This window comes from Anomaloglossus baeobatrachus, chromosome 8, assembly GCF_048569485.1.
Source record: "Anomaloglossus baeobatrachus isolate aAnoBae1 chromosome 8, aAnoBae1.hap1, whole genome shotgun sequence".
Classification (NCBI taxonomy): Eukaryota; Metazoa; Chordata; class Amphibia; order Anura; family Aromobatidae; genus Anomaloglossus; species Anomaloglossus baeobatrachus.
In genome coordinates this window covers 244,909,077-244,925,395 of record NC_134360.1, presented here as the reverse complement: position 1 = coordinate 244,925,395, position 16,319 = coordinate 244,909,077, and the positions used below count along the sequence as shown (strand labels likewise).

Here is a 16,319-nt window from a genome sequence, read left to right as displayed (position 1 = left end):
GTGAAAAGACATCGAAACACAAAGTATAACACGAAGGATGAAGTTTTATTTACCAGAAACTGAGCAACTTTACCCTCTTCACGACACATGACGTACTGGGTACGTCATGGATCATGTGAGGTTCCTCACGGCAGCCCGCGTACATGTCAGCTGATATCAACAGCTTACATGTGTACCTGCAGGCGCGAGTGGAATCGCACTTATTAACCACTTACATCTCGCCGTCAGATTTTGACAGCGAGATGCAACAGTGCGCCATGGTAAGCATTGACTTACCCACTGCCATCGGAAGTTAAGTGACGTGATCACGTGACTTCCGATGGTTGCCATGGTTGCACAGCGTCATGTGATGACTTGTGTAGCTATCATGAGTCACTTTCTGTCACTTCCGGTAGACTGCCGTGTGTGGGAGTAAAGCAGCTATTTTCCAGATCTCAGCTGTGATCTCGAGAAATGGAAGAGCGATCAGACAGCTGATCATTATAGTCCCCTAGGGGACCTAGTAAAATAAAAATAAAATTTAAAAAAAAAAAAGTTTTAAAAAATGTAAAAAAAAAAAAAAAATAAAAAAAATAAGTTCAAATCACCCCCCCCGTTCGGCGAATTGAAAATTAAAGGGTTCAAAAATATATATATGGTATTGCCGCATTCAGAAACCCTAGATCTATCAAAATATAAAATCAATTAATCTGATTGGTAAACAGCGTAGCGGCAAGAAAATTCCAAACGCCAAAAAAGGGAATTTTGTTTACTTACCGTAAATTCCTTTTCTTCTAGCTCCTATTGGGAGACCCAGACAATTGGGTGTATAGCTTCTGCCTCCGGAGGCCACACAAAGTATTACACTTAAAAAAGTGTAACCCCTCCCCTCTGCCTATACACCCTCCCGTGGACCACGGGCCCATCAGTTTTGGTGCAAAAGCAGGAAGGAGAAAACTTATAAATTGGTCTAGGGTAAATTCAATCCGAAGGATGTTCGGAGAACTGAAGACCATGAACCATAAGAACAAATCAACATCAACAACATGTGTACACAAAAGAACAACCAGCCCGAAGGGAACAGGGGCGGGTGCTGGGTCTCCCAATAGGAGCTGGAAGAAGAAGGGAATTTTGTTTACTTACCGTAAATTCCTTTTCTTCTAGCTCCAATTGGGAGACCCAGACCATTGGGTGTATAGGCTATGCCTCCGGAGGCCGCACAAAGTATTACACTAAAAGTGTAAAGCCCCTCCCCTTCTGCCTATACACCCCCCGTGCTCCCACGGGCTCCTCAGTTTTGGTGCAAAAGCAAGAAGGAGGAAAAAATTATAAACTGGTTTTAAGTAAAATTCAATCCGAAGGAATATCGGAGAACTGAAACCATTCAACATGAACAACATGTGTACACAAAAAAACAGGGGCGGGTGCTGGGTCTCCCAATTGGAGCTAGAAGAAAAGGAATTTACGGTAAGTAAACAAAATTCCCTTCTTCTTTGTCGCTCCATTGGGAGACCCAGACCATTGGGACGTCCAAAAGCAGTCCCTGGGTGGGTAAAATAATACCTCGTAATAGAGCCGTAACGGCTCCGTCCTACAGGTGGGCAACCGCCGCCTGAAGGACTCGTCTACCTAGGCTGGCATCCGCCGAAGCATAGGTATGCACCTGATAGTGTTTCGTGAAAGTGTGCAGGCTCGACCAGGTAGCCGCCTGACACACCCGCTGAGCCGAAGCCTGGTGCCTCAAAGCCCAGGACGCACCCACGGCTCTGGTAGAATGGGCCTTCAGCCCTGAGGGAACCGGAAGCCCAGCAGAACGGTAAGCTTCGAGAATTGGTTCCTTGATCCACCGAGCCAGGGTTGATTTGGAAGCCTGTGACCCTTTACGCTGGCCAGCGACAAGGACAAAGAGTGCATCCGAGCGGCGCAAGGGCGCCGTACGAGAAATGTAGAGTCTGAGTGCTCTCACCAGATCTAACAAGTGCAAATCCTTTTCACATTGGTGAACTGGATGAGGACAAAAAGAAGGTAAGGAGATATCCTGATTGAGATGAAAGGGGGATACCACCTTAGGGAGGAATTCCGGAACCGGACGTAGAACCACCTTGTCCTGGTGAAACACCAGGAAAGGGGCTTTGCATGACAGCGCTGCTAGCTCAGACACTCTCCGAAGAGAAGTGACTGCTACTAGAAAAACCACTTTCTGCGAAAGGCGTGAGAGAGAAATATCTCTCATTGGCTCGAATGGAGGTTTCTGAAGAACCCTCAACACCCTGTTCAGATCCCAGGGTTCTAAAGGCCGCTTGTAAGGAGGAACGATGTGACAAACCCCCTGCAGGAACGTGCGTACCTGTGGAAGCCTGGCAAGGCGCTTCTGGAAAAACACAGAGAGCGCTGAGACTTGTCCCTTAAGGGAGCCGAGCGACAAACCCTTTCCCAGTCCAGATTGAAGGAAGGACAGAAAAGTGGGCAAGGCAAAAGGCCAGGGAGAAAAACCCTGAGCAGAGCACCACGACAGGAAAATTTTCCACGTCCTGTGGTAGATCTTGGCGGACGTTGGTTTCCTAGCCTGTCTCATAGTGGCAATGACGTCTTGAGATAACCCTGAAGACGCTAGGATCCAGGACTCAATGGCCACACAGTCAGGTTGAGTGCCGCAGAATTCAGATGGAAAAACGGCCCTTGGGATAGCAAGTCTGGTCGGTCTGGTAGTGCCCACGGTTGGCCGACCGTGAGATGCCACAGATCCGGGTACCACGACCTCCTCGGCCAGTCTGGAGCGACGAGGATGACGCGGCGGCAGTCGGCCCTGATCTTGCGTAACACTCTGGGCAACAGTGCCAGCGGAGGAAACACATAAGGGAGCTGAAACTGCGACCAATCCTGAACTAAGGCGTCTGCCGCCAGAGCTCTGGGATCTTGAGACCGTGCCATGAACATCGGTACCTTGTTGTTGTGCCGGGACGCCATGAGGTCGACGTCCGGCATGCCCCAGCGGCAACAGATCTCCTGAAACACGTCCGGGTGAAGGGACCATTCCCCTGCGTCCATGCCCTGGCGACTGAGATAATCTGCTTCCCAGTTTTTCACGCCTGGGATGTGAACTGCAGAGATGGTGGAGGCCGTTGCTTCCACCCACAGCAAAATCCGCCGGACTTCCTGGAAGGCTTGCCGACTGCGTGTGCCGCCTTGGTGGTTGATGTATGCCACCGCTGTGGAATTGTCCGACTGAATTCGGATCTGCTTGCCTTCCAGCCACTTCTGGAACGCTTTCAGGGCAAGGTACACTGCCCGTATTTCCAGAACATTGATCTGAAGCGATGACTCTTGTTGGGTCCACGTACCCTGAGCCCTGTGGTGGAGAAAAACCGCTCCCCACCCTGACAGACTCGCGTCCGTCGTGACCACCTCCCAGGATGGGGGTAGGAAGGATTTCCCCTTTGATAATGAAGTGGGAAGAAGCCACCACCGAAGGGAAGCTTTGGTCGCTTGAGAGAGGGAGACAGTCCTGTCGAGGGACGTCGGCTTCCTGTCCCATTTGCGTAGGATGTCCCATTGAAGAGGACGCAGGTGAAACTGCGCGAAAGGGACTGCCTCCATTGCTGCCACCATCTTCCCCAGGAAGTGCATGAGGCGCCTCAAGGGGTGTGACTGGCCTTGAAGGAGAGATTGTATCCCTTTCTGTAGTGACTGCTGCTTGATCAGCGGAAGCTTCACTATCGCTGAGAGGGTATGAAACTCCATGCCAAGATATGTCAGCGATTGGGCCGGTGTCAGATTTGACTTCGTAAAATTGATGATCCACCCGAAACTCTGGAGAGTCTCCAGGGTAGCTTCGAGGCTGCGTTGGCATGCCTCTTGAGAGGGTGCCTTGATCAGCAGATCGTCCAAGTACGGGATCACCGAGTGACCCTGAGAGTGTAGGACCGCTACTACAGTAGCCATAACCTTGGTAAAGACCCGTGGGGCTGTTGCCAGACCGAACGGCAGTGCCACGAACTGCAGGTGTTCGTTTCCTATGGCGAAGCGCAGGAAGCGCTGGTGCTCCGGAGCAATCGGTACGTGGAGATAAGCATCTTTGATATCGATCGATGCAAGGAAATCTCCTTGGGACATTGAGGCGATGACGGAGCGGAGGGATTCCATCCGGAACCGCCTGGTTTTTACGTGTTTGTTGAGCAGTTTCAGGTCCAGGACAGGGCGGAAAGACCCGTCCTTCTTTGGGACCACAAACAAGTTGGAGTAAAAACCGTGGCCCTGTTGCTGAAGAGGAACAGGGATCACCACTCCTTCTGCCTTCAGAGTGCGCAGCGCCTGCAGAAGAGCCTCTGCTCGCTCGGGAGGCGTGGATGACCTGAAGAATCGAGTCGGGGGACGAGAGGTGAACTCTATCTTGTAACCGTGAGACAGAATGTCTCTCACCCAGCGGTCTTTTATTCGTGGCAGCCAGGTGTCGCAAAAGCGGGAGAGCCTGCCACCGACCGAGGATGCGGGATGAGTAGGTCGAAAGTCATGAGGAAGCCGCTTTGTTAGCTGCCCCTCCGCATCAGAGATCCTTTGCTCTTTCTGAGGCCTTTTGGACGAGGAGAATTGGGACCTGCCCGCGCCCCGAAAGGACCGAAACCTCGACTGCCCTCTCCTCTGTTGGGGTATGTTTGGTTTGGGCTGGGGTAAGGATGTATCCTTTCCCTTGGATTGTTTGATGATTTCATCCAAACGCTCGCCAAACAATCTGTCGCCAGAAATTGGCAAACTGGTTAAGCGCTTTTTGGAAGCAGAATCTGCCTTCCATTCCCGTAGCCACAAGGCCCTGCGGAGTACCACCGAATTGGCGGCTGCCACCGCCGTACGGCTCGCAGAGTCCAGGACAGCATTAATAGCGTAAGACGCAAATGCCGAGGTCTGAGTGGTAATGGACGCCACTTGTGGCGCGGACGTGCATGTGGCTGCTTCAATTTGCGCTTGACCTGCTGAGATAGCTTGTAGCGCCCATACAGCTGCGAATGCTGGGGCAAAAGAAGCGCCGATCGCTTCATAGATGGATTTCAACCAGAGCTCCATCTGCCTGTCAGTGGCATCCTTGAGTGAAGCCCCATCTTCCACTGCAAGTATGGATCTAGCCGCCAGTCTGGAGATTGGAGGATCCACTTTGGGACACTGAGTCCAACCTTTAACCACGTCAGGTGGAAAGGGATAACGTGTATCCTTAAGGCGCTTAGAAAAACGCTTATCTGGACAAGCATGGTGATTCTGGACTGCCTCTCTGAAATCAGAGTGGTCCAGAAACATACTCGGTGTACGCTTGGGGAACCTGAACCGGAATTTCTCCTGCTGAGAAGCCGACTCCTCTGCTGGAGGGACTGAGGGAGAAATATCCAGCAACTGATGGATGGATGCAATAAGATCGTTCACTATGGCGTCCCCGTCTGGAGTATTAAGATTGAGAGCGCCCTCAGGATCAGAATCCTGATCAGCTACCTCCGCTTCATCAACTCGAGATTCCCCTCGCTGAGACCCTGAACAATATGATGATGTCGAGGGAAAATCTAAGCGAGCTCGCTTAGTCGGTCTGGGGCTGGGGTCTGTGTCAGAACCCTCAGCCTGGGATCTATGAGATACCCCTGGAGGACATTGTTGGTCCAACTGAGGGGGGCCAGGGAGCAAAGATTCAACAGAGTCCCTGTGCTGAGATACCGGCCTGGACTGCAAGGCTTCTAGTATCTTAGCCATAGTCTCAGAGAGTTTTGCAAACTCTGTCCCCGTCACCTGGACATTGTCAGCAGGTGGCTCCCCCTGGGCCCCTCTTAGCAGAGGCTCTGGCTGAGCAAGTGTCACAGGGCCCGAGCACTGTATACAATGAGGGTCAGTGGAACCTGCCGGTAGCGGGGTCGTACATGCGGCGCAGGCAGCATAATAAGCCTGTGTTTTGGCACCCCTGCCTTTTGTGGGCGCCATGCTATTATCTTCCCTGAGCAACACAATAGGGTATATAGCCAGAAATCAACTGTGCACCATACAGTGTAAAGTATATACCATAAACATATACAGTATAGTTACACTACTGCACAATGGGGCTAGCACCACAGGTGCTGCTTACCACCCGCTTCAAGCGGTTGTGAGGCCACCCAAGTCCCTGCCTGGGTCTCCCAGACTTTGTCCCCCTCTGCTGCGTCCGAGGAGCTGACAGGAATTGCTGCCGACGTCCTGAGGAGAGGAGGGAGTCGTGGGCGTGGCCGAGAAAGTGCGGGAACTGGAGCCGCACTGTGCACAGTGAGAGGGGTGGAGTATGCAAAGCATGCTCCAGCCCTCAGTGCTGCTCGTTCTGTGCAGCTTCCCGCCCTTCCCCTGCCTGTCAGGGCTGAGGGCGGGAGGAAAAGGAAACTAGGCCGCAAAAAGCCGAGGACTCGAGTAATAAGCGCGGCCGCCGTATATGCGCGGCCAGCGCGGAAGTCCCCGGCGCACTACAAGTCCCAGCCGCGCCGCAGTGTTTCCGCGGCAGCGGCGGTCAGCGCGGCAGTCCCTATACATAAAACACACTCAGCAACGCTGAGTGTGTAATGGCACATTTTAACCCGGTCAGCGCCGCGGTCCCCGGTGCACTAGCACACCCAGCAAAGCTGTAGTGTTGCTGTGCGCGGTCCCCACAGGGATACAGAGTACCTCCAAGTAGCAGGGCCATGTCCCTGAACGGTACCCGGCTCCTATCCAGCAGTGTCCTCAGGAGCTGTGGATGGAGCACGGTCTCCTGTGCGTGGAGACCGATAGGATCCCACTTCACCCAGAGCCCTGAGGGGGATGGGGAAGGAAAACAGCATGTGGGCTCCAGCCTCCGTACCCGCAATGGATACCTCAACCTTAACAACACCGCCGACAAGAGTGGGGTGAGAAGGGAGCATGCTGGGGGCCCTATATGGGCCCACTTTTCTTCCATCCGACATAGTCAGCAGCTGCTGCTGACCAATCTGTGGAGCTGTGCGTGCATGTCTGCCTCCTTCGCACAAAGCAAAAAACTGAGGAGCCCGTGGGAGCACGGGGGGTGTATAGGCAGAAGGGGAGGGGCTTTACACTTTTAGTGTAATACTTTGTGCGGCCTCCGGAGGCATAGCCTATACACCCAATGGTCTGGGTCTCCCAATGGAGCGACAAAGAAAAGGAATTTACGGTAAGTAAACAAAATTCCCTTCTTCTTTGTCGCTCCTAATTGGGAGACCCAGACAATTGGGATGTCCAAGAGCAGTCCCTGGGTGGGTAAAAGAATACCTCGATAAAAAGAGCCGAAAACGGCCCCCTCTTACAGGTGGGCAACCGCCGCCTGAAGGACTCGCCTACCTAGACTGGCGTCTGCCGAAGCATAGGCATGCACCTGATAGTGTTTCGTGAAAGTGTGCAGACTAGACCACGTAGCTGCCTGACACACCTGCTGAGCCGTAGCCTGGTGCCGCAATGCCCAGGACGCACCCACGGCTCTGGTAGAATGGGCTTTCAGCCCTGAAGGAAGCGGAAGCCCAGAAGTACGGTAGGCCTCTAGAATCGATTCCTTGATCCACCGAGCCAAGGTAGACTTGGAGGCCTGTGAACCCTTACGCTGGCCAGCGACAAGGACAAAGAGCGCATCAGAACGGTGCAGGGGCGCCGTGCGGGACACGTAGAGCCGAAGTGCTCTCACAAGATCCAAAAAGTGCAAATCCTTTTCACACTGGTGAATTGGATTAGGGCAAAAGGAAGGCAAGGAGATATCCTGAATGAGATGAAAAGGGGATACCACCTTAGGGAGAAATTCCGGGACCGGACGGAGAACCACCTTATCATGGTGAAAAACCAGGAAGGGGGCTTTGCATGACAGTGCTGCGAGCTCAGACACTCTCCGAAGTGATGTGACTGCCACTAGGAAGGCCACCTTCTGCGAAAGACGTGAGAGAGAGACATCCCTCAGCGGCTCGAAAGGTGGTTTTTGAAGAGCCGACAGAACCCTGTTAAGATCCCAGGGTTACAGCGGACGTTTGTAAGGTGGGACCATGTGGCAAACCCCCTGCAGGAACGTGCGGACCTGCGGAAGCCTGGCTAGACGCTTTTGAAAAAACACGGAGAGCGCAGATACTTGGCCCTTGAGAGAGCCGAGGGACAAACCCTTGTCCATTCCAGATTGAAGGAATGAAAGAAAAGTGGGTAAGGCAAACGGCCATGGAGGAAAACCGTTAACAGCGCACCATGATAGGAAGATTTGCCAAGACCTGTAATAGATCTTGGCGGACGTTGGCTTCCTGGCCTGTCTCATGGTGGCAATGACATCCTGAGATAACCCTGAAGACGCTAGGAGCCAGGACTCAATGGCCACACAGTCAGGTTGAGGGCCACAGAATTCAGATGGAAAAACGGGCCTTGTGACAGCAAGTCTGGGCGGTCTGGAAGTACCCACGGTTGACCCACCGTGAGATGCCACAGATCCGGATACCACGACCGCCTCGGCCAGCCTGGAGCGACGAGAATGGCGCGACGGCAGGCGGACCTGATCTTGCGTAGTACTCTGGGCAGCATCGCCAGAGGGGGAAACACATAAGGCAGTCGAAACTGCGACCAATCCTGGACTAACGCGTCCGCCGCCAGAGCTCTGTGATCCTGAGACCGTGCCATGAAGGCCGGGACTTTGTTGTTGTGCCGTGACGCCATGAGATCGACGTCCGGCGTTCCCCAGCGGCGACAGATCTCTCGAAACACGTCTGGGTGCAGAGACCATTCCCCCGCATCCATGCCCTGACGACTGAGAAAATCTGCTTCCCAGTTTTCTACGCCCGGGATGTGAACTGCGGAGATGGTGGAGGCTGTGGCTTCCACCCACTGCAGAATCTGTCGGACTTCCTGGAAGGCTTGACGACTGCGAGTGCCGCCTTGGTGGTTGATGTAGACGACGGCAGTGGCGTTGTCCAACTGTATTCGGATCTGCCTGCCCTCCAGCCACCGATGGAAAGCCAATAGGGCTAGATACACTGCCCTTATCTCCAGAATATTGATCTGAAGGGAAGACTCTATCGGAGTCCAGGTTCCCTGAGCCCTGTGGTGGAGAAAAACCACTCCCCACCCTGACAGGCTCGCGTCCGTGGTGACCACAGCCCAGGTTGGGGGTAGGAAGGATTTTCCCCGCGACAGAGATGTGGGAAGGAGCCACCACTGAAGTGATGTTTTGGTTGCAAGGGAAAGAGAGACGTTCCTGTCGAGGGACGTCGACCTCCTGTCCCATTTGCGGAGAATGTCCCATTGGAGTGGCCGTAGATGGAATTGCGCAAACGGCACTGCCTCTATAGCTGCCACAATCTTCCCCAGGAAGTGCATGAGGCGCCTTAAGGGGTGTGACTGACTCCGAAGAAGTGATTGCACCCCTGCCTGCAGAGAAAGCTGTTTGTCGCTCGGTAGCTTGACTAACGCTTGCCGGGTATGAAACTCCATCCCGAGGTAAGTCAGTGATTGGGTCGGTGTCAACTTGGATTTCGGGAAGTTGATGATCCACCCGAACTGCTGGAGAGTCGCCAGAGCGACGGTCAGGCTTTGTTGACACGCCACCCGAGAAGGTGCCCTGACTAGGAGATCGTCTAAGTAGGGAATCACCGAGTGGCCCTGAGAGTGCAGGACCGCCACGACGGATGCCATGACTTTGGTGAAAACCCGTGGGGCTGTCGCCAAGCCGAAAGGCAATGCCACGAACTGAAGGTGTTCGTCCCCGATGGCGAAACGCAGGAAACGTTGATGTTCGGGTGCGATCGGTACATGGAGATAAGCATCCTTGATATCGATCGATGCTAGGAAGTCTCCTTGTGACATTGAGGCGATGACCAAGCGGAGAGATTCCATCCGAAACAGTCTGGTTCTCACATGTCTGTTGAGTAGCTTGAGGTCCAGAACGGGACGGAATGACCCGTTCTTTTTTGGCACCACGAACAAGTTGGAGTAAAATCCGCGACCACGTTCCTGAAGGGGAACGGGGATCACAACTCCTCCTATCTTTAGAGCGTCCACTGCCTGAAAAAGTGCGTCGGCCTGAGTGGGGGGCGGAGAGGTTCTGAAGAAACGAACCGCAGGACGAGAGCTGAACTCTATCCTGTAACCGTGAGACAGAATGTCTCTCACCCATCGGTCTTGAACCTGTGGCCACCAGGCGTCGCCAAAGCGGGAGAGCCTGCCACCGACCGAGGATGCGGCTAGGGGAGGCCGAGAGTCATGAGGAGGCCGTCTTGGAGGCAGTGCCTCCTGCGGCCTTTTGGGGGCGTGACTTGGACCGCCACGCATAGGAGGTCCTCTGGCCTTTCTCCGGCCTGTTGGACGAAGAGGATTGGGGCTTGGCGGAGGGACGAAACTGAGGAGCCCGTGATCCACGGGAGGGTGTATAGGCAGAGGGGAGGGGTTACACTTTTTAAAGTGTAATACTTTGTGTGGCCTCCAGAGGCAGAAGCTATACACCCAATTGTCTGGGTCTCCCAATGGAGCGACAAAGAAATTACATTTTTTTGGTCACCACAAGTTTTGCGCAAAATGCAATAACAGATGATCAAAACGTAGCATCTGCGCAAATATTGTACAGTTAAAAAATATCAGCTCGAGACGCAAAAAATAAGCAGTCACTGAGCCATAAATCCTGAAAAATGAGAATGCTACGGGTCGTGGAAAATGGTGCAAAAAGTGTGCAACTTTTTTTGGACAAAGTTGTGAATCTTGTTTCAACTCCTTAAATAAAAGTAAACCTATACATGTTTGGTGTATACGAACTCGTACTGACCTGAGACATCACACCAACACATCAGTTTTTACATATAGTGAACACAATGAATAAAATATCCCAAAAACTATTGTGCGATCACACTTTTTTGCAGTTTTTCCACACTTTAAATTTTGTTGCTGTTTTCCAGTACAATATATGGTAAAACTCATGCTTTCATTTAAAAGTACAACTCGTCCCGCAATAAACAAGCCTTCATATGGCAAGATTGACGGAAAAATAAAAAAATTACGGCTCTCGGAAGAAGGGGAGAAAAAAATCCCCAGAAAATCGCCCAGGGGTGAAGGGGTTAACACTAGTAATCATACATCTTTTAGATTTAGCCCTACAGTAGTTACAGTAACCTGCAACCATGAAAAAACCCTACCTGCAGAGTGTACCAAAACGTCAGCGTGAGGGAACTGGTGGTTTCATTAACTGGATAATGCCCGGGAATCCCAGTGCAGAACATGATCATATTCACCAGGGCCAGGAAGCTTTGCCAGTGATCAACTTGATCCAAGAGAGCCCTATAAGAAACATCACAATGATTGATACTGAAATGATATATTAATGGCGAAACCATAGCCCAGGACTATTCGGTCAACAAGAAAAATACAAGTGCATGAGCAGCGACTGTAAACAAGTATTCAGAAAATTTATATATATATATATATATATAGAGAGAGAGAGAGATATATAGAGAGAGAGAGCGAAAGAGAGGAAGAGAGAGAAGAGAGAGAGAGAAAAAAGAGAGAAAAGAGAAAGAAAGAGAGAGAAAAGAGAGAGAAGAGAGAGAAGAGAGAGAGAGAAAAAAGAGAGAGAAAAGAGAAAGAAAAAGAGAAAAGAGAGAAGAGAGAGAAGAGAGAGAAGAGAGAGAAAGAGAGAGAGAGGGAAAGAGAGGAAGAGAGAGAAGAGAGAGAGAGAAAAAAGAGAGAAAAGAGAAAGAAAGAGAGAAAAGAGAGAAGAGAGAGAAGAGAGAGAGAGAAAAAAGAGAAAAGAGAAAAGAGAAAGAAAAAGAGAAAAGAGAGAAGAGAGAGAAGAGAGAGAAGAGAGAAGAGAGAGAAAAGAGAGAGAAAAGAGAGAGAAAAGAGAAAAGAGAGAAAAGAGAGAAAAGAGAGAAAAGAGAGAGGGGGGGTCGAGGGAGAGAGAAGAGAGGGAGAGAGAAGAGAGAGAGAAAGGAGAGAAGAGAGCGAGAGAAGAGAGAGAGAGGAAGAGAGAGAAGAGAAGAGAGAAAAGAGCGAGAGAGAGAGAGAGAGGAAGAGAGAGAGAGGAAGAGAGAGAGAGGAAGAGAGAGAGGAAGAGAGAGAGAAAGGAGAGAAGAGAGCGAGAGAAGAGAGAGAGAGGAAGAGGGAAGAGAAGAGAGAAAAGAGCGAGAGAGAGAGAAGAGAGAGCGAGAGCAGAGAGGAGAGAGAGAAGAGAGAGGGAGAGAGAAGAGAGAAGAGAGAGAAGAGAGAGAGCGAGAAGAGAGAGGGAGAGAGAAGAGAGAAGAGAGAAGAGAGAGGAGAGAAGAGAGAGAAAAGAGAGAGAAGAGAGACTGAGAGCGAGAGAGAAGAGAGAGCGGAGAGAGACTGTGAAGAATGAAAAGTGGAATCTGGTTGGTTGCTAAGGGCAACTGAGTCAGTTTCCCTTTACACCACGTGCGTGTGACAGCTCTATTACACATACTGTCCACCTACTTTTGGACCACCCTGTATATGTATGTATGTATATGTATATATATATATATATATATATATATATTCATTGTAGCTGGCGTTTTATCTTTTTTAAAATATCCTCATTGTTTCGCACTGGTGCTCCTTCTGTTCCCTTTATGGTGAAGTTTATAATTATATTGCAGCTTTGCCCCGGATTATCAGATGCTGGTTATACTGGTGCACCAAGTGTCCTGTGTATAGCAAACCAGCGCCATGAGGTTACCATTCTTGGCACTATCTTTCTCAACAGGTCTCAGTTATAAGGGATGGAGTTGCGGAGGTGAAGAGTCACAACATCCTGGCGACTATCACACCCATTAGGCCTTGACACCTCCAATTGAGGCCACTAAGTCGGACACTTTGACTGATCACCACATCAGTTACACTCAAGTGACTTCACTGCGAAACGGATGGCTTCATCAGGGGCTCACATAGGAAAATACAGTATAGCCAAGCATGACAAAAATATAAAGACAGGTTCACTACGGAAATCTCCTTTGTTGATAAAGCTTCTTTTGATGATTTATGCAGAAACCAGGTAACACAATGAGAATATAAGATTTACAGTTAGGTCCAGAAATCTTTGGCCAGTGACACAATTTTGGCGAGTTGGGCTCTGCATGCCACCACATTGGATTTGAAATGAAACCTCTACAACAGAATTCAAGTGCAGATTGTAACGTTTAATTTGAAGGTTTGAACAAAAATATCTGATAGAAATTGTAGGAATTGTCACATTTCTTTACAAACACTCCACATTTTAGGAGGTCAAAAGTAATTGGACAAATAAACCAAACGCAAACAAAATATTTTTATTTTCAATATTTTGTTGCGAATCCTTTGGAGGCAATCACTGCCTTAAGTCTGGAACCCATGGACATCACCAAATGCTGGGTTTCCTCCTTCTTAACGCTTTGCCAGGCCTTTACAGCCGCAGCCTTCAGGTCTTGCTTGTTTGTGGGTCTTTCCGTCTTAAGTCTGGATTTGAGCAAGTGAAATGCATGCTCAATTGGGTTAAGATCTGGTGATTGACTTGGCCATTGCAGAAGGTTCCACTTTTTTGCACTCATGAACTCCTGGGTAGCTTTGGCTGTATGCTTGGGGTCATTGTCCATCTGTACTATGAAGCGCCGTCCGATCAACTTTGCGGCATTTGGCTGAATCTGGGCTGAAAGTATATCCCGGTACACTTCAGAATTCATCCGGCTACTCTTGTCTGCTGTTATGTCATCAATAAACACAAGTGACCCAGTGCCATTGAAAGCCATGCATGCCCATGCCATCACGTTGCCTCCACCATGTTTTACAGAGGATGTGGTGTGCCTTGGATCATGTGCCGTTCCCTTTCTTCTCCAAACTTTTTTCTTCCCATCATTCTGGTACAGGTTGATCTTGGTCTCATCTGTCCATAGAATACTTTTCCAGAACTGAGCTGGCTTCATGAGGTGTTTTTCAGCAAATGTAACTCTGGCCTGTCTATTTTTGGAATTGATGAATGGTTTGCATCTAGATGTGAACCCTTTGTATTTACTTTCATGGAGTCTTCTCTTTACTGGTGACTTAGAGACAGATACACCTACTTCACTGAGAGTGTTCTGGACTTCAGTTGATGTTGTGAACGGGTTCTTCTTCACCAAAGAAAGTATGCGGCGATCATCCACCACTGTTGTCATCCGTGGACGCCCAGGCCTTTTTGAGTTCCCAAGCTCACCAGTCAATTCCTTTTTTCTCAGAATGTACCCGACTGTTGATTTTGCTACTCCAAGCATGTCTGCTATCTCTCTGATGGATTTTTTCTTTTTTTCAGCCTCAGGATGTTCTGCTTCACCTCAATTGAGAATTCCTTAGACCGCATGTTGTCTGGTCACAGCAACAGCTTCCAAATGCAAAACCACACACCTGTAATCAACCCCAGACCTTTTAACTACTTCATTGATTACAGGTTAACGAGGGAGACGCCTTCAGAGTTAATTGCAGCCCTTAGAGTCCCTTGTCCAATTACTTTTGGTCCCTTGAAAAAGAGGAGGCTATGCATTACAGAGCTATGATTCCTAAACCCTTTCTCCGATTTGGATGTGAAAACTCTCATATTGCAGCTGGGAGTGTGCACTTTCAGCCCATATTACATATATAATTGTATTTCTGAACATGTTTTTGTAAACAGCTAAAATAAAACTTAGGTCCAGAAATATTTGGACAGTGACACAACTGTATATCACAAGCGACAAACCAGATTTACAAAATGCCGTCACTGGGAACGATGAGCGTTACATACCGGGAATGGTTTTCTCCTAGAGCCACCACAATCCGGCAGATCCCATGGGACGTCTCGATATCCCCGTTCATGACGGCTTGGTGCAGCTGATCTTGCAGCCCGAGTGTGTGAGGGATCAGTTTGAGAAGAGTGTTCACGTACCTGAGACAAGCAAAAATATATATACGTTTTACACCGGAATACAGACAGTAATAAAGCAGTCATACGTACGACACACGGCAGGAGACGGTCACTGCCTCTGATAGTGAATGTGACTGCGCACACATCCGCTGTGATCACCAGCTTACATTATTTTATACAATCGTAATATCTGGGTTATTAAACAGGTAATATTCATAAGTGTTTATAAATACAGGTAACTTTGCAATTTATTTCTTGTTAAAAATCCTCTCTGGTCTTAAGAACCAAGTTACTTTTCCTTCTATAGTGCACAGCTGATTGCTTAGGATACCGGCCACCCTGCAAAATAAGAGAGGACGGTCACCCAGGAAAGAAGACCGCGTCACCTGCAGACTAAGGATCCGACCAGCCGTGGTCTCCCTGCACAAAGCTGCGTCTGCCAGCAGCCCGGGAGAGCGCTCCGTCAGGACCAGCAGCCCGGGAGAGCGCTCCGTCAGGACCAGCAGCCTGGGAGAGCGCTCCGTCAGGACCAGCAGCCCGGGAGAGCGCTCCGTCAGGACCAGCAGCCTGGGAGAGCGCTCCGTCAGGACCAGCAGCCCGGGAGAGCGCTCCATCAGGTCCAGCAGCCCGGGAGAGCGCTTCGTCAGGACCAGCAGCCCGGGAGAGCGCTCCGTCAGGACCAGCAGCCTGGGAGAGCGCTCCGTCAGGACCAGCAGCCCGGGAGAGCGCTCCGTCAGGACCAGCAGCCCGGGAGAGTGCTCCGTCAGGACCAGCAGCCTGGGAGAGCGCTCCGTCAGGACCAGCAGCCCGGGAGAGCGCTCCGTCAGGACCAGCAGCCCGGGAGAGCGCTCCGTCAGGACCAGCAGCCCGTGAGAGCGCTCCGTCAGGACCAGCAGCCCGGGAGAGCGCTCCGTCAGGACCAGCAGCCCGGGAGAGCGCTCCGTCAGGACCAGCAGCCCGGGAGAGCGCTCCGTCAGGACCAGCAGCCCGGGAGAGCGCTCCGTCAGGACCAGCAGCCCGGGAGAGCGCTCCGTCAGGACCAGCAGCCCGGGAGAGCGCTCCGTCAGGACCAGCAGCCCGGGAGAGCGCTCCGTCAGGACCAGCAGCCCGGGAGAGCGCTCCGTCAGGACTAGCAGCCCGAGAGAGCGCTCCGTCAGGACTAGCAGCCCGGGAGAGCGCTCCGTCAGGACTAGCAGCCCGGGAGAGTGCTGCATTGAGACTAGCAGCCTGGGAAAGCGCTCCGTCAGGACTAGGAGCCTAGGAGAGCGTTCCGTTGAGACTAGCAGCCTGGGAGAGCGCTCCGTCGGAACTAGCAGCCTGGGAGAGTGCTCAGTTCAGACTGGCAGCCGGGAAGAGCGCTCTGTCGGGACTAGCAGCCTGGGAGAGTGCTCCGTCGGAACTAGTAGCCTGGGAAAGGGCTCAGTTCAGACTGGCAGCCCGGGAGAGCGCTCCGTCAGGACCAGCAGCCCGGGAGAGCGCTCCGTCAGGACCAGCAGCCCGGGAG

General features: G+C 51.2%; 1 protein-coding gene across 2 annotated transcripts in view; it reads right to left on the bottom strand.

The window, feature by feature from the left end:
- The window catches only part of IPO13 (importin 13), a 93,896-nt gene that overhangs the window by 56,615 nt on the left and 20,962 nt on the right, over positions 1–16,319 (bottom strand). For both annotated transcript variants that reach the window (XR_012724970.1, XM_075320484.1), the window contains exons 4-5: positions 14,696–14,836; positions 11,109–11,250 (exon numbers count right to left, since the gene is read on the bottom strand). Coding sequence is in view for 1 of the 2 variants with exons in the window: in XM_075320484.1 (XP_075176599.1) it covers positions 11,109–11,250; positions 14,696–14,836 (283 nt within the window). In the remaining variant the exon portion in view is untranslated. The remainder of the gene's footprint in view (positions 1–11,108; positions 11,251–14,695; positions 14,837–16,319) is intronic.